At 41.1% G+C, this 24,805-nt stretch overlaps 1 protein-coding gene across 1 annotated transcript in view; it reads right to left on the bottom strand.

The window, feature by feature from the left end:
- Window positions 1-24,805, bottom strand: part of TTC7A (tetratricopeptide repeat domain 7A) — a 272,869-nt gene that overhangs the window by 133,651 nt on the left and 114,413 nt on the right. The window contains exons 13-15 of the mRNA XM_024210692.3: window positions 24,542-24,599; window positions 18,656-18,728; window positions 11,403-11,563 (exon numbers count right to left, since the gene is read on the bottom strand). Of these exons, the coding sequence (XP_024066460.1) occupies window positions 11,403-11,563; window positions 18,656-18,728; window positions 24,542-24,599 (292 nt within the window). The remainder of the gene's footprint in view (window positions 1-11,402; window positions 11,564-18,655; window positions 18,729-24,541; window positions 24,600-24,805) is intronic.

The raw sequence follows: 24,805 nt of genomic DNA, 5'->3' as shown, positions 1-24,805 counted from the left end.
CACACACACACACAATCTTTCACATTCACCTCCCACCACATACTTGTATTTTGTTGTTGTTACTTCTTGATACAGAGAATATATGTTCATTGCAAGAAGTAATTTTATTCGTTCAAAGTGTTATTTTAGTTTTTTGACTCATCTGTGTATTTCATAATTTTATTTCTCTCTCATGCTTAAATTTAATTCTTTGAGTAGGGAGTTCTAAAATGCCTAACTTGTCCTGGCTGGAGTAATTAATTATCATATTATGCTTTGTCATTCATTATTTAAAGTGGTACAATCAAATAATAGTATCCTTCTAGAATGTAACTTTAGCTTGTACTAACCTTAGCAGTGCCAGTTTAAAAAATATTAGCTAAAAACACATAACTTTAGACACTGGGCAGATGAAGGTTGGTTATTTTCAAATTCCATTTTTAGTTATAACTGTAAAATAACTTAAAATTTGCATGAAAATAAATGCAGTTCCAACTAAGACACCAATAGCAATGATGGAATCAAATGTTAGTGAGTTACATACATGATTGTGATCGGTAAACATAAATGCCAAAATAATTAGAAAAATAAATTCCCTTTCTTAATAAAAGAGAAAAAAAAAACTTAATCACGTATGTTAAAATTAAGTACGTTTTTAGTGGAGTGAAAAACAATTGACTAAAATAGAGTAGATAGTGGCAATTACACAGAGTGTGTCTGTTAGAGAAGTAAGCAGATTTTATTTATTTTTATTTATCTCTACTAAAGACAGTGTACAAAGTATCAAACGTGTGTTTCTGATATCTGTCTTAAAGCTCCAGAACTGATACCTCAAGGTTTGGGATTGGGAATATCTTGCTGAATTATCTCCTGATTGTTCTAAATTTACATATAAACTTTAAAGGTGGCTTTAGTTGGAGTTTATATATATTTTTTCTTTCTTCATCTAACAATTAGATACAGTGGTCCTGTCAGTTAATTCCTAAGTTTTTAATCTACAAAAAACCCTAGAGTTTTCAGGTGCCTAAGTAGTTCCTGGAATCATGGTTAAAGTTTCCTCCCACTCCTCAAAATCTGAAATGGTGCCCCGTGAGCCAGGAGTGGCCAGAGGGCTGCAGAAGGGCCGTGGGCTCTGGCAAGATGCAGCCCCTGTGTGACAGCATGAAGCCTGCCATGAGCCATATGCAGAGCACCAGGCACCACAAGCCACAGCAGCAGTGCAGAAGTAAGGGTGGCACTACACCATATACTGTGCCACCCGCACTTCCGCACTGCTGCTGGCGGTGGCATTGCCTTCAGAGCTGGGCGCCCGGCCAGCACCCATCAGTATCAGGTCGCCCTGCCAGTGCTTAATTTGTGCCAGGGCTGAGCGCTGACATCTCTTTCAATACAAATTAAACACTGGGGAAGCCAGCGGGGCCCAGAGGTGATTGGGGGGGCGGAGGGGGAGAGAGGGCACCAAAATATGAGTTTGCCCAGGGTACCATTTCCCCTAAGGCCGGCCCTGCTTTAACTATACAGGGCAATTTAATGTTGATTTATTATAGCACTAAACAGAAACTATTACACTATATGTATTTACAGTAAAAAAAAGTTGCATTGTATTAGGGTTCAATCTTAGGACTGCTGTAAAATTGTTAACTGGTGTTGTACTCCTATAGGCTGTATTTTATCAATACTTTAGCAAGTAAAAATATTAAACTTCTTGAATAACATGGTTATATTAACAGTAAGAAAACTCTGCTAAATATACCTTGCATTTTTAGATAACTGTACAGGCAGGGCATTTTTGCACATAAAAAGTATGACGCAATTTCACTGTGAGGTTCTATCAGATTGTACTGATGTCATTACAAATGTTTGCTAATACCTAATTTTGCTTTGGTGGTTGATTTCCCCCTCCCCCCCTTCATTTGTTTTATTTATGGCTAGGAGCTCTTGCATAAAAATAGAATCTGTGTTTTTAAGACTTCACCTATGTCTTTTGCTTCTCTGTCACCTGAAGTCATAGTTTCTGAGACCTCACAGTCACTTCCACAGCAACCAGTTCTGATGTAACAGGGGAGGGAATTAAGAATTGAGGTGGTGAATATTTATTACTGTTACAACAGGAGGCAGGATGAGGGTATGTCATAATTACTTATGAGATCTTTGGGACAAGGCAGAGTGTCTTCACATGCATTTGCACAATACCTACCAAAATGAAGCTCCGATCCCCACTGGGGCTCCCTGACCATAACAAAAAAACTAAATCATCATCCTCATTTAAATAATTGTCTAAGCCAAAGAAATGCCAAAAGTGGGGAAATGCATCAAAAACCCTGAAAAGTACATTGCATTTTTATAATTTTTTCAGCTTTAATAACCTGTATTATTAGCATCGTAAGTAAGGAGACTGGCTTAATGCATATTTCAAGTTGACAGTATTCTTTTAAATAGTTTATTCCCCGTATATAAATGACATAAATCATTCATACTATTTCCAGAATATACTGATGGTTAATGACAATGTCAATTTTTTTAAAGTTAATTTTATTAAAATAATAATCAATCCTAATATGCCCCTCATAGGCTGGCTAAACAGGATGATCCAACATGAAGGCCTTGCATATTCTGATTTTCACCAACAACTAAATTTGCACGGTCAGGATGAGGAGAAAATATTCAAAACTATATCCACACAGAAATTGGTTTGTCTCACTCAAGTGTATTTCACAAGCATGATACATTTTTGTGCCCTTGTACCCACACTATATATATAGTACAGTTATATCTTTCCATGTATGAAAACTTACTTTTGTTACTCTATTGCCAGCTATGTAGTTAATACATTAAAAAATCAAAACAATCTGCAGGTCACCTACAACTGCTATGTAGTAAACATGCCACTATAATGAGCCAGTTTGTAGAAACTTCCCTTAGCAGTTTTCACATTCTATTTATAAATGTATCTAGTATGTTGAAGTGCTGAGGCTTTAAAGTTCTTTCAGCCCCGCCTTGACTCTTCAGGACTTGCATCGGAGGAATCAAAAAATGCAGTACAATAATGTGAAAACTGTAGCAAACTGTTTCATCACCAGGACCAGGCTCAAGTTGTCCCAGTGCTTCATTGTGCCTGGGGAATGACAAATTGTAGCCATACAAATATAATGATCTGATGTTCTAAGGCCTTGTCTACACACAAAACGTGTACCATTTTAACTATGCTGGTATAGTTAAAGTGGTACAATACCCCTAGAGTGGACACAGTCCTACCAGTAGAAAGGTGTTTTATACTGGTCACACAGGAAGCAGAATAAGATATACCAGAATAAGGCATCTTTGTACACGCATTACTGCATCCACACTCGGGGTTGTATCAATATAACTGTATCAGTAAAATAAAATAAATAAATAATAATCACAGCACAATCGACACTGTTACCAACACACGAAAACTGTATGCAGACCTAGCCTAAGCCATGAGTTTACGATCTAGCTGATTCATTTTATTTCAGGGATAATTATCCCTCAGCCTATGTCTACGCTACGGAGCCTACACTGGCATAGCTATGCCAGCACAGCCCCCAGTATAGACACAGCCTACATCAATAGGAGTTTTTCTGCCCATATAGGAACACTACCTCCCCAAACAATATTAGCTATGCTGACAGAAGCACTTTTCTGATGGAATAGCTGCATTGACTCTGGGGGTTAAGCCAGCACAGCTATGCAGCTAGGAAGTGTGATTTTTTCACTCCCCTGACAGATTATCTATGCCAATATAGGTGTTAAGTTTCAGAGTAGCAGCCGTGTTAGTCTGTATCCGTAAAACGAACAGGAGTACTTGTGGCACCTTAGAGACTAACAAATTTAAAGCTTTCGTGGGCTACAACCCACTTCTTCGGATGCAAGAAGTGGGTTGTAGCCCACGAAAGCTTTAAATTTGTTAGTCTCTAAGGTGCCACAAGTACTCCTGTTCTTTTTATAGGTGTTAAGTGTAGATCACGCCTCAGTCACTGTGATGGTCTAGAACCAAAGAAATACTTCTACCTATTGTACTCAGCAGTATGAACGCAGTTGGCAACCAACACCCACAATATTATTGCCCAGACCAGTCATGAATTTTGTTTTCAATGCACGTGTATCAAAAAAATCAAACCAATGAAGCACATCTGACTTTGCATCTGCAAACACCCCTTTTATGCCACCTCCTCTGTAGTAAGAAATAACAACCGAGGAATGAAATTACCTAAATAATATAGAGTAGCTGTTCCCTCAATTATAGTCTGGACCAGACCACGGCAAATAAATCTCACCAGAGGATTATAAGAGAGGTTCTTAATAAAATTAATGTAGTGGTGGGGAAGCCAAGGGCATTTGCTGTCATCAAACCACCTCTAATCTAGTACAGTGTTTCATATTTTGAAGGCTAGCTGTGGTAAGCCCCAAACCACTTTATTATTATCCTTTATGTCAGAAGAACAGTCACGTGACTGCTGCCACAATACAAATGATTTCCCATGCAAAACACACTTCCTTCTTGTTGTTAGTCTCCAAGATATACATTAGATGCTTCCTGGCCTGCTTAGATATTTGCATTAAGTACACAGTAACTATTTCTGCAAAGATAAAAAAAAATTAAACCAAAACTATTTAAATTGATAGTTGCTTTGATATGAAATTTTAGAAAGCGAATGTAGAGCTACAATTCCCAACATGCTTCCGCCAGCAATTACTTGATAGAGCTGAGCAAATATTGGGGAACCCAGTACTTGATACATTTAATTCAAAACTGTTGTGAATACAACTGGTTTTTCAGACCTGGTAAGAGCCCTTTTTGCACAGGAGGAATCATAGAATATCAGGGTTGGAAGGGACCTCAGGAGGTCATCTAGTCCAACCCCCTGCTCAAAGCAGGACTAATCCCCAACTAAATCATCCCAGCCAGGGCTTTGTCAAGCCTGACCTTAAAAACTTCTAAGGAAGGAGATTCCACCACCTCCCTAGATAACCCATTCCAGTGCTTCACCACCCTCCTAGTGAAAAAGTTTTTCCTAATATCCAACCTAAACCTCTCCCACTGCAACTTGAGATCATTACTTCTTGTTCTACCATCTGCTACCACTGAGAACAGTCTAGATCCATCCTCTTTGGAACCCCCTGTGATGGATTGAATCACAGAAACCCCCCTGGGAGCTGCCACCCGATGTGCCAAGACTACCCCAGCTCCTGTTTTCCCTGCCAGCTCAGTACTCCAGCACCCTGTCTTGCTGAACCAGACACTCCCGTTTGCTTCAACAAAGACCCAGAGTCTGAATTACTTGCCCCAAAGCTGAAGGTTTACCTGAAAACTGCTCACAGAAGTGTGCTTGTCTTTAACACCCAGATGCCCAACTCCCCATGGGGTCTGAACCCAAATAAATCCGTTTTACGATTTATAAATTGTTCGCCCTCTATAACACTGATAGAGAGATATGCACAGTTGTTTGCTCCCCCAGGTATTAATACATACTCTGAGTTAATTAATAAGTAAAAAGTGATTTTATTAAATACAGAAAGTAGGATTTAACTGGTTCCAAGTAGGAACAGACAGAACAAAGTAAGTTACCAAGCAAAATAAAAGAAAATGCGCAAATCTATGTCTAAACAAACTAAATACAGATAAGATCCTCACCAGTTCCAGAATGCTCCCTTTTACAGGCTAATCTCCTTTTAGCCAGGGTCCAGCAATCACTCACACCCCCTGTAGTTACTGTCCTTTGTTCCAATTTCCTTCAAATATCCTGGGGGGGATAGAGAGGCTCCTTCTTTAGCCAACTGAAGACAAAATGGAGGGGTCTCCCAGGGGTTTAATTAGACTTTCTCTTGTGGGTGGAGACCCCCCTCCTCACCCTGTGTAGAATCCAGTCAGAAAATGGAGATTCGGAATCACATGGGCAAGTCACATGCCTATGCATGACTCAGGTCTTGCAGGTAGCAGCCATTACCCACATGCTACCTTGAACATCCTCAGGTAGACTTCTTATGTGGATTGGAGTCTTCCAAGCTCTTTTGTCTGTTAAGTGCTTCTTGATTGAACACTTAATTTGCACATTCCTTTCCCAAGAAGTGACCAAATGTTCTAATTAAGGCTACTTAGAAATCATGCAATTATACCGCCAATGTTCATAACTTTGAACACACAAATGGTGCCTGCATACAACTAGGATGAACATAATCAGTAGATCAGAACCTTTACATAGATATGTTACATGGCATATGTAGCAAAACCCTATTCCAGTTATATCATACAAACATTTATGAGCACCCCCCGATAAAGCCTTATGGGATACACTGTTACACCCCCTTTCACGTAGTTGAAAGCAGCTATCAAATCTCCCCTCATTCTTCTCTTCTGCAAACTAAATAATCCCAGTTAGCTCAGCCTCTCCTCATAAATCATGTGCTCCAGCCCCGTATTCATTTTTGTTGCCCTCTCCTGGACTCTTTCCAATTTTTCCACATCCTTCTTGTAGTGTGGGGCCCAAAACTGGACACAGTACTGCAGATGAGGCCTCACCAATGCTGCATAGAGGAAAATGATCACGTCCCTCAATCTACTGGCAACGCTCCTACTTATACAGCCCAAAATGCCGTTAGCCTTCTTGGCAACAAGGGCAAACTGTTGACTCATATCCAGCTTCTCGTCCACTGTAACCCCTAGGTCCTTTTCTGCAGAAGTGCTGCTGAGCCACTCGGTCCCTAGTCTGTAGCAGTGCATGGGATTCTTCCATCCTGAGTGCAGGACTCTGCACTTGTCCGTGTTGAACCTCATCAGATTTCTTTTGGCCCAATCCTCTAAATTGTCTAGGTCCCTCTGTATCCTATCCCTACCCTCCAGCGTATCTACCACTCCTCCCAGTTTAGTGTCATCTGCAATCTTGCTGAGGGTGCAATCCACGCCATTGTCCAGATCATTAATGAAGATATTGAACAAAACCGGCCACAGAACTGACCCTTTGGGCACGCCGCTTGATACTAGCTGCCAACTAGACATGGAGCCATTGATCACTACCTGTTGAGCCCGATGATCTAGCCAGCTTTCTATCCACCTTGTAGTCCATTCATCTAGCCCATACTTCTTTAACTTGCTGGCAAGAATACTGTGGGAGACCGTATCAAAAGCTTTGCTAAAGTCAAGGAATAGCACGTCCAATGCTTTCCCCTCATCCACAGAGCCAGTTATCTCGTCATAGAAGGCAATTAGGTTAGTCAGGCATGACTTGCCCTTGATGAATCCATGCTGACTGTTCTTGATCATTTTCCTCTCCTCAAAGTACTTCAAAATTGATTCCTTGAGGACCTGCTCCATGATTTTTCCAGGGACTGAAGTGAGGCTGACTGGCCTGGAGTTCCCCGGATCCTCCTCCTTCCCTTTTTTAAAGATGGGCACTGCATTCGCCTTTTTCCAGTCATCCGGGACCTCCCCCTGATCGCCATGAGTTCTCAAAGATAATGGCCAATGGCTCTGTGATCACATCTGCCAACTCCTTTAGCACCCTCGGATGCAGTGCATCCAGCCCCATGGACTTGTGCTCGTCCAGCTTTTCTAAATAGTCCTGCACCACTTCTTTCTTCACATACTGTGCTGCCCAGTGCAGTAGTCTGGGAGCTGACCTTGTTCGTGAAGACAAAGGCAAAAAAAGCATTGAGTACATTAGCTTTTTCCATATCCTCTATCATTAGGTTGCCTCTCCCATTCAGTAAGGGGCCCTCACTTTCCTTGACCTTCTTCTTGTTGCTAAAGAAAGAAACCCGAAGAAACCCTTCTTGTTACTCTTAACATCCCTTGCTAGCTGCAACTCCAAGTGTGACTTGGCCTTTCTGACTTCTTCCACTTCTTGTAAGCTTCTTTTTTGTGTTTAAGATCATCAAGGATTTCACTGTTAAGCCAAGCTGGTCGCCTGCCATATTTACCATTCTTTCTACACATCGGGATGGTTTGTTCCTGCAGCCTCAATAAAGATTCTTTAAAATACAGCCAGCTCTCCTGGACTCCTTTCCCCCTCATGTTGTTCTCCCAGGGGATCCTGCCCATCAGTTCCCTGAGGGAGTCAAAGTTTGCTTTTCTGAAGTCCAGGGTCCGTATTCTGCTGCTCTTCTTTCTTCCTTGTGTCAGGATCCTGAACTCGACCATCTCATGGTCACTGCCTCCCAGGTTCCTATCCACTTTTGCTTCTCCTATTAATTCTTCCCTGTTTGTGAGCAGGGAAGACTGCATGGGGCCCAGAATTTGTAGGTCTCATAAACATAGGCCCCTCTTCCCACACCAAAACATATGGAGTATTCTCTCACCCCTTAAGTCCTAACCATGACCTTTTCACAGGTCCAGGACTCCCTAAAAGGGTTAGTGGGGCTGTTCCATTCCATATTTCTAGCCAGGTACGCCCAAGATAATGATAAATACCTTACTAGTGATTATTTTTTTAAAATGTTCTATGTATATGAAAACAATCAGTATAAAATTGAAGAGCAGGAAGCAGCTACACACACAGCCTAATTACATACGTCAAGGTAGGAAAATCAGAGCGCAGCCAGAGACACAGGAAACAGCAGGAAATTTCCATAGTTCTTGTTAGGTAACTCCTTTATTTTTTATGTATTATTCATTCTTTTTGTTTAGTGTATATACTGAGGTAATACTTACACTTTGTCATATCCAGAGCTCCAGGGATATCCTGTGTCTCTTAATGAGGGTTTGATTTTACTTTCTTGAGACATGCCACCAGATTGTTTCCTACTGGATTCATCCATCATTAAAAAGGCAGCTCCAAGGCATTACAGAGCTGCCCAGTTCATAACAATGAAAATTTGGAAATATTTTCAGGTGTTTTTAATGCCAACCTGTAATCTTTTTGTTTAACTTTGCATATTACTCCGTAGTCATCCCAAACAGTAGTATAAAAAAATCACTAGTTTTCTTTCAAGTCAATTGCAACTAGAGATCTACACTACAATTTGGTCTCACTCTTTGGATAATATTTACAAAGCAATAAAGCCTGTCTGGATATAATCTGTTTCTTTAACCTCTAGAAAAGTTAGGAACAGTCCAAATGGAAGGTTTTCTTTCTATATGATTGCTTTGGTGTATAATCCAAGTCTTCGATGGGATACATTATTCTTCTAGCAGATACAACTGGGATACTCTATTCATCTGTCAGTCTTTCACAGTTCCAGCTACTTCATCAGAGGATTGTAAACACGAAAGATCAATACTTCAGCTCCTGTGCTGCTGCGGATGTCAGAGCTGTAAATATGGTGCGATCTTTCGATTTGCCACAGGAGCCTCAATTCCTTCCATTTCCATGCACTAGATTTCACCTAAACCAGTTATTAGCAACTTTTTTATGTTGAAGTCCCTCCTCATTCACTTTGGGATGCAGTGGCAGATGGACACCCCCGTTCCCTTGCACCATGTCCAACATAGTTGCCATGGTCTCTCCTTTCTCTGTTCTTTTTCTTTCTGGCATCTCCTTTTCTCACCTCTTCCCTCCCGCCTAGCTTGTCTCTTTCTCTTTTGTATATTTTTTCCCCTTTTTCTTCTTATACTTTGTTCTCTTTGCTGGCTCTTCTCCTACCCCCTTCTGGTGGTTCTGTTACCCCTCTCCATTCCCTCACTTTACCAGATAGCTACATGTTGCTCGGGGTGGGGGCATCCAGTGGTGCCAACAAAGCTGGGGGAGCCAGGGCAGCAGAGAAGAGAAGCCAGGCATTAAGCCTGCACCCTTGTACATGAGACCTATTCTCACAGCCAGCTACATTAAGGCTCAACAGACGCAGGGAGTGAAGGGGGAGCTGCTTTTAAGAAGTCATGTGACAGTGTGTTTATAGTGTGTTTGTAGTGGGGATGGGTCTGAGGCCCTGCAGCTTTCACTATCCACTCTCCATTAATACATACTGCCTTCCCCCCCCCCATCCAAACTAATGTGGCACTTATGGGGGCCTGCCCCTCTACACTGAGCCAGGGAGTCTCAGAAGGGTAGGAGAACACACTATTCTCATGCTTCAGAGTAATTTGTTTGCCTCAGAGGTCACAAAGGAATTTTCCCCTCATATTTAGCATTATACAGCTGGCCAGGTGCATCATGTTTTGTTTGGTTTCTTTGCCTTCCTGTGAAGTGTAAGTCATTGGACACTGGTGGAGGTAGAATACAGGATTAGATGAAGCAGTTGTCTGATCTGATATGGTAAATCCTCTGTTCCTAACAAAAATGGATAGCGTAGTTTTTGCTGCAGTCTTAATCTTAGCTACCGTCTAGTGTTCATAGTCCCCTAGGAACAATTGACTTCTGTCTGTAGAGGTATGAGGACTTTATTATGACAACTATCTTAAAAAACATGATATACCACGATAGCCACTACAGTTTTTCCCTGCTCAACCATACATATGTGAATGTATTGAACAGGTGTTGGTAGAAGGAATTAACTTTAGTAACAAAAATTATAATGTTCACTTTCTCTATCACACAGTGTGCACAGAAGGCTACAACTCCGGACATGTGTTGAGTAGCTTCAAGAATGAGGCAAGGATATTAATGTCCATTGCAAAAGGCAGTAATTGATAAAACACCCAAGCTATATAAAACCCCCCAGAGAAATACAGGCAAGCTCTGAATGGAGCGAGATATTGAACCAGCCCCTACCTCTACCAAAAAATGGCATGGTATCTTTAATGACAACACCTCCGTTTTTAAGATCTCATCTGAAACGCCAGGACATAATAAACTGCAAGGAACTCAACTTGTCTCCCTCAGAAGGATGAAAGGCTGAATCAACGGTGGTGCAATTTGAACCTATGACTCCAAGTAGTCTCTGTTATTTCAAACTTGGGTCTTAGACAGCCAAGCCATTCCCTCCAGCTGTACATTGTAATACATGACCTTCTTTCTTCCCAAACTAGACTATTCCCACAAATCAGGTCATACAAAAGTATCAAAGAAATGGTGAAAGTCTGAAGAATTATCAACAGCCTAAAATTAGTTTCCCTTTAACCAGGAAGTTCTTCAAAATATCAAACTATTTGAGAGGGGGTAATTTTATATTTGTCTCATGCTCAATCGACATTTATATTAAAAAAGCATATGAAAAAGTACAGACAGTCACATGTAAGAAAAATTATACAAAGACAAATACATCAAATAAACCCTGATTTACCCATTACATAATTAATCTATCAGAAAGGCTCTTGAGACAGTACACAGAATCATACATTGAGCCTAATGTTTCACATTTACTCCAGTTTTATACCAGTGTAATTGCAATGGAGTTCAACTGGTGTAAAACTAGAGTAATGCTGGGAATCAGGCCCTTGTGTAAGAATGAGGGATCTGGTAGGCAGATGTGATCTCATGGCTGGAGATACCAAACCATTTTAGACAATACATGCAAGAAACATCACTTACCTAAAGCTCTCTGGGTACTCAGCGACAGCCATGTTGATGACATCGAGTGCATGCTGATAGTGCTTTTGGGCTGAAAAAAGGAGAGCCAGTAGATGAAGTGAATTCATATCATCTTTGCACAGTTTCAGTGCTTCCTGAAGGTGTTCTATAGCATCAGAAATCTGAAAAACAAGAAATATTTTAGTACCAGTCACATATCTGATCTCTTTCCCAAAGGTATGAAACTTTTTACACACTCATGACCATTAGATATCTTGGCATCCTACTTGGGAATGTGGTGGGAAAACTGACTTTTGAAAGAAATTTAGCTGCCAGCCCAAATTAATGGACTGTCAGATTAGGAAAGCATGACAAAATGGCTGGGGATGAGAAAAGGAGTTTTTTGCCCCAGTATGAAGTAGGTGGCATGCAGCTGCTATTGCAAGGTTTCAGGAGAGGTGGGAATAGTAGACATGACCCAGTACTCCCCTTATTGCTTTGGCTTTTGTGGTTCCATGCTGTGCACAGACCCAATAGCCATACCCCTAACATGACCAATCCCCATCAATCATGGGGAACTGCCAGGGTCTCTTTGCATGGTATGAACATATACATTTTTTCTGATGTACTTTGTGTCTTATGATCACTGCATAAGGCCACTCATGATTTGGCCCAGGAAAGTGAGATCTAAATGATGAAAGTCCAAGGGTAAAATATGCTTAAGATTCAGAACAATGTCAGGAAGGAGAAATGTCTCTGTTAGTTGCAAGGTAAAGTGCAGTCCTGACACATACAACAGAGGAACATCATTAGAATCAAGTTCCCACCTGCTGGAAACCTTAACTTCTATAATGAATGCAAATGCAACATCCAGTCTATGTGGTCTGACATCCTATCTTTATGCTGTCTGTTTACGAAGGAAGTTCTGAATAGAAATCTTGTTCCTTGGTTATTGGTACCAAGTTTTATGGAGGAATTTTGTCACCATATAGAACATCTTCCAAGGTGTGAGGATTTGGGATTAAATCACCCAGAATTAGTGTTCACTGATGAATGCCTAAACAAACAACATTAGAGGATATGCCCGACAATGTGGAATTTCACTGTTCTTTTCCTTATATTCCCGTTTTTCAGCTACGTGAACTGCAATTCCATCTCTCCTCCTATTTCCAAACTTCCTACTCAGATATGATTGCCTAGCATTCCACCATGCTGGAGTTGTCATAACTTCCATAGATCATTCCTGGAAAATAGATTCTATGTCATAAAGTACAGTGGCAACCAGAGAAACGTGCAGACTTGCTCTTCCCTCAGAGTCATGCAAGGAATGTAGGCTTAGGGGTCCCCAGGTAAAAAACGGTTGAGAACCACCGTGTTAATGCACCCACAAGATTTAAGCATACATGAGTTTGATTACATTTGCAGGCACAAATTGACTAATTGTGAGCCTGACTTATGCATGCAGATAGCTTTTTGAGTTTTCCATGGGCAAACTGACATCCTCACAAGTTTGGCAGATGTGTTAATGGAGGCAGGCTGGCAATTTGGTCCTAAATAAGGAAATCAGAAACTCTCCAGCCAGCATTTGCTGCACTAAGGTGGCATAATGTCAGCCATGGCCATTCCTTCAAACCCATGACTGTCAAGCAGATAATCACATGATGCTGAAATGAATGCAGTCTAAACATATTTTTCACTCATCTGTAGGATAAGCCCTTTCTTTCAGCATTTACCTCTCTGATGGATAACTCTTCCCTTCAATTCCTAAAATGCTAAGATCCAGGACAAGAGCTATCTGATTTGTTGGCTTTCTCCTTATTCTAGATTTACCTTTATTCCAACTTCTCACTGGATTGATTAAAAATTCTCTAGAGAAAATGAGGTTTCATTTATCCAAGTGGCTAGAGAAACCAACTTTCATTTGTTTAATCCAATATCTTCCAAAGTAACACCTACACCTCCCCCCCACAAAAAAATTTAGCAACAAAATTAGAAGATCCTCCTGGTGTTTATCAAAGTCATAAGGAAAGATCTGATTTTTTTTCATATTAAACATGCCTACCACTTTATTATTTAAGTAGAGTCAGAAAGGGTTTCTTAGCACAGTAACAATGTTAGTACCCACACAGAATCCTCCTCCTATTGCATAATTAGGAACAGTGGACAAACACAGATGAGAAAAATAGCACTTAATGTCAACAGACTCTACTCCTTTACTGGAAGCATTATACAAGTCAACTTGCAATAGACCAGACAGAAAAATTATGAGGTAAATTTCCAGAACAATAATACCAAGAAACTTGGCAGAAGTCAATGCAAACTTCTTTGGAAAGGCAGAGACTAATTATCTATTGACAGATGCCACAGCTTATTAATTTGAGTAGCTATGGAATATGGGAAGCCTGGAAGTTTGAAGCCCAGATGGGGTTCTGAAACTCCATGGCTGTACCGCAGGTAGGTTGCCAGCTCAAATTCCCTGCCAGTGCTGCCTTAACAGCAATCCCATCTCAGCTGCACCACAAGTCCTAGCAGGGCCTACGATAGGAAGATGCTACCATTATCTGATTCATTATTCTGTTAATAAATACATGAAAAACATTTTGCAGGACACATGTGTACAATATTGTGCATGTTGCAATGACTGAGCCACAAAGATATTGCTATAAAACGGAGCTGGTGCCTTCCAGCACTTGCAAAAATTGCCACAGAGTAGAACATTTACAACATTGCCTCCTATTTTAGGGTTTATTTTGATACACATTTGCTTAACCAACAGGCTGGGAGGTTACCTTTCTCCTCCTGTTCATATGCATGAAGTATGAAGACTTTAAAAGCAATTTGCAATGGCAGAATATATCTTTATATTTACAGTGGTTCAAGTACAATATTTCAGATGCAATGACTTCAGGCCCCTTAGATTACATGACTTACCAACCCCAATCCTGCCAACTTCTGTAAAAACTATGAGTTTTAGGTCATTAATGAAACACTAATATTTGGCAAATCTTTTGCATTTGCAGTGTCCATTATTTCATGCTATAGGATGGGGATTACAGAAAGGAGAAATTTTATTGGCTAGCAAAATTTCCCATTAGAAATAGCCTTGAACCAAAATACTAAACACCCAGAGCTTTAGCAAAGCGAGGATCCAAATTGTTATGACTTGGGCCTATATTTAGCTTTTACTGCACAGGAAGCTGGTATATTTGCACAGGGTGGTAATTCGATTGCTATCAGAAATCCAAGCCAGGACACACAGACTGTGTGATGAAACTCAGGCTGTTTTGGTCAGTCTGAGAGCTAGCAGAGACAATCAAACTACAAGGTCTGTCTGTGTCCAGGAGTCTCATAAGAACACAGGTGACGTGTGTGGGGGGGTGTGCGGGGTAATATGCCCCCCCAGATTTCTCAGGACGCCTCTCACTAGGACGCCCAGCAGCGAGGAAGCAGCAGCTCCCCCTGGTGGTGGCACTCACCATGTGTCCATACAGCATGGGGAGGGAGGAAGCACCAGGGCGGCTGGCTGCAGGCTGAGCACTGAAACAGCAGCAGCCTCCAATGTGCCTGTCAAGGAGAAGGCGATTTGGGGGTGTCATATTCACTGACATGATCCAGCCCCAAGCACCACCTCACCCTGGCACCACCCACCCTGATGGCGCATGGGGAACTGTGCATCCCAACTGCGTTGCCCCTTTTGTTGGTCTTGTTTTGAACACTTGCTAAATTGACTGAGGCTAGTTCAGGCAGGAAGAGATGGCTGCAAGTCCTGCAAGGGGCTGGGCAGCCACAGGACAGACAGCAGGAGGCAGTTGCCAGTGTATGTTGTCTACATACATCTCAAGTTTCAGGGGCTGGAGGTGGAGGCAATGCATGGGGTAGTCATGTGCCTCCACACAACCTTTCCATTGTGCCCCCCACTACCCACAGTTACGTGTCACTTCTGCGTAAGAAGCTTATTTCTATAAACCCAGGATCCAGTTGTTTATATATTATAACTGAGTCCTGTCTCTTCTCTACCACAGCAGACACCACAGGAATTTTTAGCCAATCTGTTCTCCCTGAAATCATGTTCAAAAGGGAAAAAAAATAAAAAGGACTGTAGGAGAAATAGCTTAAAGATGTTTTCCCTACTATTTTGCATTCACTTTTCCCTTATTTAAGTACAGACACTCTTGAAGTCTGTAGATGCTTTCTGGAAATCACCCCTTGAAACTTCAGGTCTTCATTGGCAGCCAGCAGATGAAGTTGATCAGTGAGTGCTCTAATCCTCTGGCTGTCTTTCCACTCCTGTTTTCACAGGAAGGAAGGTCAAATCAAATAAAACAACTTCAATGCAAGTTTTAAAATGGTCTGAATATTGTTTGTGGTTGTTACGGATCTGACATAAATTTATTTGGTACTCGGCACAAAACATGGGAACCAGGACCGAAAATTAACAGGAGTTCTGACTGCTCAGTGGGGTCCTATTTCCATGGAAACAGACTGGCAAAAACATGGTAAGACTTTTAATGCTGACTTTTCAGAGTGACATTTTAAAATGTTCACTCTACCTTGCTTTTGCTGATGAAAACTCTGTTACCACAGAAACTGGAGGAGGAACACAAATAGCACCCTGGAGTTGAGAGCTAGAAGTCTCATTTGTCAATTTCCTTGGTTGACTGCCAAAAGAGACCTGCCTGGGAGTAACCAACACCTGCAAATACTGGCCTTGGCCAGGTACTTCAAGTTTGGGGGGGGGGGGGGGGGAAAAAAAAAAACTCTCCTTATAGATCTGAGCATTTTTAAATTGAGATAAATTTAATTGAAAAATGTTCCAAAATATGTCACAGGAACTGATCCAAAACCTACTGAAGTCAACTGGAGTCTTTCGGTGATTCAGTGGTCTTGGAATCAGGCCCTAGAAAAACACCACCACAATCAAATGTGGATGTCTAATATAACATCACCATTCTCTTTGGTGGTTGGAGGTACTCAGTCCTGTTCCATCCCCACCCCGAGGAACACTTCTAATCACCCCGCCTTACTTTGATTTCTTGCTCTTGTGAGGGAGGAAAGTTTGAGGTTTTTTCTGATTCCCTTCTCCCTTCCCAGCCAGTGATTTTAAAGCACATAGCAGAAACATACATTGCTGAAAATATTCCAGGGAGGCCTCTCAGGCTAGGGAGTTTTTCAAACTTCCTTAGCACCTTACTGGCTCAGATGCTGGTCTTGCTCCATTAAAACAAAAACCAAACAGAACATTTTCATCAATCTATGGGAGTCTGAGACCTGTATTTTCCAACTGCATTTAAGATATCTTATTCAGTGCCGTGTGGCCTAGTGGACAGAGCACTGGATTAGGATTTAGAAGAGTTGGTGGCGTTGAGCAAGTCATTTACTTTTCCGTGCCTCAGTTTCCTAATCAATAAAAAGGGGATAATGCTACTGACCTCACTTGTAAATGGGTTTGAGAGCTATGGATGAAAAGTGCTATATAAGAGCTAGGAATTATTATTAGTAGTAACTGACTATAAAAACCACAGATCTGATTTTTCTCAGCAACAGACATTTATGGCCAACTGCACAGGACTGGACTCTTTATTTCTTAGAACTTTGTTACACCCCAATGAAAGTTTTGTGACATTCACTAGTTAATACAATCGGTCAGAGGTGAAAAAAAAAAAGGAAAAAAGATAATCTATCCTGCAGTTAATCAGAAAAAGAATGTTAGATACTTTAAATAATTAAGGATATTAAAAATGCATTACCTAATGTTTATCATTAACTAATTTGGCAGAAGAAGAACAGGATATTTTACAGCAGTCTAAAAATAAAGATGTCTCAGGTATCTCTACTCGCTCCAAGCATGCTTTAAAGATTTATACCCTGCTAGCCGGAGAAGAACTGGGGCAGCATAGCAAGGACCAGACCAACACAACAGAGGTATAGGGTTCACACATCTACTAATTGGGGATAAGTGGTAGAATGTCAAGGAGAAACACACATGTGGGAAAGAGATAACAAAGGAAGTGGGTGGGGGAATAACAGACTGAATGAAAAAAACAAGAGAAGAGGGAGATGATGAAATGAGAGGTGAACAGCAACATTAAGACTAGCACCTGGAAAAGAGAAAGGGAAACAACTTAAAACCTGATGAGTTAATAAAAGGGGGAGGAGGGGAGAGGAAATAATTACAAAGAAAATCTCCCTTTTATTTTTAAGAGTAGTGATTGAAAATATCTATTACAATATTCTTTTAGCATTTTTATTCAAGGAAGAAGCAAATCAGACTGCTTGAATGAATAGCCAAAAACTATCACCAAAAGAAGAGTAGCTGGATATTGTTTGAATGAAAGGCCTGAGTAACCTGCACTGTCAGGCATACAGTAGTTGATGACAAAGTCAAATCAGCTGTTTTAATGATCCTTTCTATTGTATTCAGCCTTGCAGCACACTGCTCTTATTATGAAAGTGTTACAAAAGTGACATTAAGAGTATGCACACTTGGACCAATTAGTTTAACCTAATGAACAAACAGCTCACCTAATTATCTTGGGAAAGTAAGAAGTATCTGACTGTTTGACTCTGTGGTATAGACTAGGGAAAGTAATCTGCAGTGAACAGAAAGCCCGCTAAGGAAGGAAAATAAGCTGATCAAATTTTCTAATCTATCTAAGAGGGTTCTTAATAACCAGGGACTTCTTTAAATAAAAGGTATTGGCTTTGAAAAGATAAAAGACAAGCTTTTTCTTTAACACAGCATGGTTTTCTTGAGCTAAAACCTGCAGTCACATTTGACTGCCACATAATCCTATTGCCTGGAGGTTTCCAGAGCCCACAGAAATCTTAACTAAAGATGCTGAATTATGGAATAAGCAAGTCCTTAATATGGATAATCTGAGAATTGGTTCGATATAGCACCTTACCAGGAACAAGACAGTGTTTGGGTAGGAGGGGACTATGACAGGGGGCAGGGTACTTCCTGGTTCCTGAGGAACAAGAATTAAACACCTCTAGCTCACCTTCACTCTTCCCTTCCCAGATGCTTAGAGCAGGACCTATAGGGCACTCCTTGGGATACGAAGCTGGATGAATGACTTTGAACAATCGTGCTTGGTAACAGGATTGCAATGAGTCCCAAGCTGGGGAGTTTCTGCTTACATTTATGTGAACTTATTTTGATTTCCTGGTATCAAATTTGTTCAATAAGGAAAAAACAGTGATGACTCTGACTGGGTTTGGGCTTCTAGTGACTCAATGGTTGACTGTACCGAAATTGCCAGCATTGCATATACCTGTCTGACAAGAGCCAGCTGCAACGAGACGTAGAGGATGATTTGGTGGTCTTCAGGGGCCAACTGATGTGCTCTGTAAAAACAAATGAACAATAAGAAAAGGGAAGTGAGTGTCATACTGTACTTTTCATAATCTTCTCTGCCAGAAGGAAGCCACAAATTACTTATATATAAAACCATATTCCAAGAAGAATTCTACTCCCACAAGTGCAGAGCAGATAGTAACCGGACAGAGAAGTATGTGAGTGCTCTGCCAGCTGTGCCAAGCTCATGAAACCAGCAAGCAGGAACAGCAATAAAAATGCCACGCGTCAGGATTTTATACAGCCAGATGCTAAGCTTCACACACTTGCAGAACACCATTTTGACAGTGTGAGATAGATGAGTTATGGCAGGGCCTTTAGCTATCTGACTATGATGGAGAAGAGGGCTGTGCAAATCGGCAGCTTCTAATTCATGACCTGCATCCTTTGTGACACTGTTTTAAGCGATTTAGGCCAACTGAAGTAACACTCTAACTGCCTTCTACCACTGACACTAAAACACAACAGCAGCTCCCTTTCTCTCTTCCTGGATGTTTTAATGAGAGTTCTACAAACAGAGAGGGATTAATACCGAAAATAAAAAGCATTCACTGCTGGTATTTTTACCACTATTTGTATTTCAGGAGCCCAAGAGGCCTCAAAATCAGAATCCCATCATTTGGGTTTCCTTTCAGGATTTTTGAAGGGTCACTCAGATAACACTCTTAAAATTGTTACTGACTCCACTGCGGCCGACACAGCTAGTTCATCTCCTAGTGCTCTTTTGCAGTAATACCTTTACACAACAGGAAAGGCTGATCGTACCAAAGAGATGTTTTCTAACTCTTTGGGCTGTACTCCAACAAACAGAGAACTCTGCACCTGTGCTGCCCTACCATAAGCAAGTGCAGTTGAAGAGTGTATGAGGGAGAAATGGAAGACTCACAAGCATGGCAGCTAAGCACTGCCAAACTATTCATTCACTAATAAGAAGATTTAAGAGTTACTGCTGGAAACAAAAACCACATACCATTTCAACGTCAATTACCACAAAGCTATAGTCATAGCTTATGAGAAAAAAGCAATTGCATTGATGATTTTAATTAACAGCTCTAGAATCAATTAGTTTAACTTGGACAAAGAGAGCCCTTTATCTCTGCTTGTTTAGAACTTCTCTCTGAACCTGTGGCCAGCGTGTTCCACACCAAAAATATTATTCATCTGATTAGGATTTGACATTGGATATATCATGTTGCAGTGTGTATAATCAACATATTGATCTTTTTACCAAAGACCAAATCAAACCCTGATCCTGACTACTGGGGTAGGATGGGCTGCCTGTTTTTTACGTAGTTATTATAAAATATTCAATAGTCCTTTTAACAATAGACAGAAGGGTTAAAAAAGGGGAAAAGTTCACAGGGGTGTATGTGAACACTGACTGACAATGGCTTGGGAAAGAAAGAAGAGCTGCTATTTTGTTGCTCAGCATCCCCTTAAAGGGCATTAAAAAATAATCAAACTGATGGAATTAGGCTTCCAGCTGAGAGACCCGTGTTTAAGGATGGCTTCAGGATTCTAAATCATGGGCTGAGAGTCTACATGTACTTTGGAACTGATAAACATAAATACACTGAGACACAGGGTATTAGCCGGCTGACTCTTGTAATGCCCCGGCTTGGCTGAACTATGAGTATCTGATGTTTGTCTAAAGACTTATCTGTTTCCTAGCTAGAGTTAAGATACCAGGAAAACAAGTCGCAGTCAGTGGGAAAGGTCAAAGAATAAAAATAAATACAGTTAAAAAGCAAGGCAGCATAGCAATTACATGGAAATAGCACTGTCATGGAGTTACTACATGAGTCTAGGTACGTGTTACTTAAAAGAAAAGAGACTTAGTAAAAGTGGCAACTTCTTGTTCTTCGGATTACCACGTGGTGAGTATCCAGAGTCACATCTGCTGACTTTAGTGACAAAAATAAGTTTTTACTACTATATACTGTTACTGCTGCAGAGCCAGCATAGATGACAGCGAGTGAGATGGATTCTATTCTTTCTTGTGTAACATCAACAGAACTTTTAACTAAGATACAGTTACAGAGTCAATCGGCACAAACTCCCTGAATACAAAGCAATTGTCCAGGTGTAACCAAGGGCAGATTTTTGACCTGCAGAATCTCTATTATAGATGATGATGTGCAAGAAGAAAAGAATTCAGTCTGACTTAAAGACCCTATGTTGAATTTAGAAGCCCTGATGACACGTACTTTAAAACAGCTAAGATAGACAGAGTTTGTGAGACTAGCAGTTAGGAAAAAAACTTTTTCCTTATAAACTTGAGATGCATTAAACTTGGAACCTCCTAAGGTCATTCTTACAGTTAACTTTTCATAATAGATTTAAAACTCAATTTTTGTCTTGTTTTGTAATTTAAGAAAAAAAGTGATACTTCACAAAAGTTAGCTTTTAAATGTAGCCAGATGATCTGCTGCATTCTTGCTATTGTAGGAGTCATTTGGAAAGACAATTGCTGAGATCAAAAAAAATTTTAAGTATATCAGAAGCAGGAAGTCTGCCAAACAATCGGTGAGGCCATTAGACAATCCAGATGTTAAAAGAGCATTCAAGGAAGACAAGGCCATTGTGGAAAAGCTAAGTGAATTCTTTGCATCTGTCTTCACTGCCAAGAATGTGAGGGAGATTCCCACACCTGAGCCATTTTTTTTAGTTGACAAATCTGAGGAATTGTCCCAGATTGAGGTTTCAAAGGAGGTGGTTTTGGAACAGATTGATAAATTAAATATGAATAAGTCACCAGAAAGACCTCAAGTATGAAATTGCAGAAATACTAATTGTGGTATGTAACCTATCACTTAAATCAACCTCTGTACCAGATGACTGGAGAATACCTAATGTAAAAAAGGCTTCAGAGTGATCCTGGTGTGGTCAGATGTTGGCTGTGTGTGCGTTCATTTAGTGTGCTGTCCCAGCTCTGCACAGGCAACTACAGGTCCATAAGCCTAACTTCAGTATTAGGCAAATTGGTTGAAACTATAGCAAAGAACAGAATTAGCAAACACAGATGAACACAATATGCTGGGGAAGAGTCAACACAGCTTTTGTAAAGGAAATCATGCCTAACCAATCTACTAGCATTCTTTCAGGGTGTTAGCAAGCATGTGGACAAGGGTGATCCAGCTGATATAGTGTACCTGGACACTCAGAAAGACTTTGACGAGGTCCCTCATCAAAGGCTCTTAAGTAAAGTAAGCTGTCATGGGATAAGAGGGAAGGTCCTCTCATGGATTGGTAACTGGTTAAAAGATAGGAAACAAAGGTTAGAAATAAATGGTCAACTTTCACAATTGGTAGAGGTAAATAGTGGGGTGTTCCAAGGAACTGTACTGGGATCAGTGCTGTTCAACATATTCATAATGATTTGGAAATGCGGGTGTACAGTGACGTGGCAAAATTTGCAGATGATACAAAATTAGTCAAGATAGTTAACTCCAAATCTCCAAAGAGTTACAAATGGATCTCACAAATGGGTGACAAAATGGAAGATGAAATTCAATGTTAAGAAGTGCAAAATAATGCACAGTGTAAAACATAATCCCACTATATGCATAAATTGATAGGGTCTAAATTAGTGGTTACCACTCAAGAAAGAGATCTTGCAGTCATTGTGGATAGTTCTCTGAAAACATCTGCTCAATGTGCAGTGGCAGTCAAAAAAGCTAACAGAAAGGAACCATTAGGAAAGGGATTGATAGTAAGACAGAAAATATCATAATGCCACTTTATAAATCCATGGTAACCCCACACCTGAAATACCGTGTGCAGTTCTGGTTGCCCATCTCAAAAAAGATGTGTTAAAATCGGAGAATTTACAGAGAAGGGCAACAAAAATGATTAGGGGAATGGAACAGCTTCCATGTGAGGAGAGATTAAAAAGACTGGGACTGTTCTGCTTAGAAAAGAGATGACTAAGCACAGATATGATAGAAGTCTGTAAAATGAATGATGTGGAAAAAGTGAATTGGGAAGTGTTATTTATTTCTTCACATAACACAAGAACCATGGGTACCCAATTAAATTAATAGGGAGCAGCTTTAAAACAAACATAAGGAAGTACTTCTTCACTCAATGCACAGTCAACCTGTGGAATTCGTTTGCCAGGGGATGTTGTGAAGGCAAAAAGTATAAGTAGGTTAAAAAAAGAACTAGATAAGTTCATGGAATCATAGAATTATAGAATATTAGGGTTGGAAGAGACCTCAGGAAGTCATCTAGTCCAACCCCCTGCTCAAAGCAGGACCAACACCAACTAAATCATCCCAGCAAGGGCTTTGTCAAGCTGGGCCTTAAAAACCTTTAAGGATGGAGATTCCACCACCTCCCTAGGTAACCCATCCCAGTGCTTCACCACCCTCCTAAGGAAACACTATTTCACAATATCCAACCTAGACCTCTCCCACTGCAACTTGAGACCATTGCCTCTTGTTCTGTCATCTGCCACCACTGAGAATAGCCAAGCTCCATCTTCTTTGGAACCCCTGTTCAGGTAGTTGAAGGCTGCTATCAAATCCCCCTCCCCCCCCACTCTTCTCTTCTGCAGACTAAACAAGCCCAGTTCCATCAGCCTCTCCTCGTAAGTGATGTGCCCCAGCACCCTAATCATTTTTATTGCCCTCCACTGGATTCTCTCCAATTTGTCCACATCCTTTCTGTAGTGGAGGGACCAAAACTGGACCTAATACTCCAGGTGTGGCCTCACCAGTGCCGAATAGAGAGGAATAATCACTTCCCTCAATCTGCTGGCAATGCTCCTACTAATGCAGCCCAATATGCCGTTGGCCTTCTTGGCTACAAGGGCACACTGCTGACTCATATCCAGCTTCTTGTCCACTGTAATCCCCAGGTCCTTTTCTGCAGAACTGCTGCTTAGCCAGTCAGTTCCCAGCCTGTAGCGGTGCATGGGATTCTTCCTTCCTAAGTGCAGGACTCTGCACTTGTCCTTGTCGAACCTCATCAGATTTCTTTTGGCCCAATCCTCCAATTTGTCTAGGTCACTCTGGACCCTATCCCTACCCTCTAGCATATCTATCTCTCCCCCCAGCTTAGTGTCATCTGCGAACTTGCTGAGGGTGCAATTCATGCCATCATCCAAGTCATTAATAAAGATGTTGAACAAAACCGGCCCCAGGACTGACCCCTGGGGCACTCTGCTTGATACTGGCTGCCAACTAGACATCGAGCCGTTGATCACTACCCATTGAGCCCAACAATCTAGCCAGCTTTCTGTCCACCTTATAGTCCATTCATCCAATTCATACTTTAACTTGCTGGCAAGAATACTGTGGGAGACTGTATCAAAAGCTTTGCTAAAGTCAAGATACATCGTGTCCACTGTTTTTCCCATATCCACAGAACCAGATATCTCATCATGGAAGGCAATCAGGTTGATCAGGCATGACTTGCCCTTGGTGAATCCATGTTGACTGTTCCTGCTCAGCTTCCTCTCCTCCAAGTGCTTCAAATTGATGGATAGCTCCATCAATGGCTAATAGTCAAGATGGTTGGGGACGCAACTCATGATCTGAGTGTCCCTAAACCCCTAATTGCCGGAATCTGGGACTAGACCACAGGGGATGGATCACTTGATAACTGTCCCGAACACTGTTGGAAGACAGGATATTGGGCTAGATATACCATTGGTCTGACCCAATATGCCTCTTCTTATGTATTATATTAAAAACTGAGATGTTGAAACTTTTTGAAGAGCATATATATTTTTAAAAGAACTATTTTGGATTCATCCAAAGAGCAAAAGCAAACAGCAGCTAGTCAGGCTCTTTCTCACCTCTCCAAAGTTTGAAGGGCTTTCTTGTGCAATGTGTCTTGAGAGCATTTCAGGGTAGCTGCAGGACAAGACACATACGGTTATTTAACAGTTAGACAGAGAGCACTTTCAATACATTTTAAAATGTTAGCATACAATAGCAGAAGGATATTAGCACTTATATGTAAGGGTGTGAGCAGGGCCGGCTCTGGCTTTTTTGCCGCCCCAGGCGAAAAAGCCTCCGGCTGCCCCGCCCCCCCCCGCGGGAGGGGGGGGGGGGGGGGG

The sequence above is a fragment of the Terrapene carolina genome, unplaced genomic scaffold, assembly GCF_002925995.2.
Source record: "Terrapene carolina triunguis isolate 2854851 unplaced genomic scaffold, T_m_triunguis-2.0 Scaffold120, whole genome shotgun sequence".
In the NCBI taxonomy this organism is placed as follows: domain Eukaryota; kingdom Metazoa; phylum Chordata; order Testudines; family Emydidae; genus Terrapene; species Terrapene triunguis.
The sequence above is the reverse complement of the archived record's forward strand: the minus strand, read 5'-3'. Positions and strand labels throughout refer to the sequence as shown.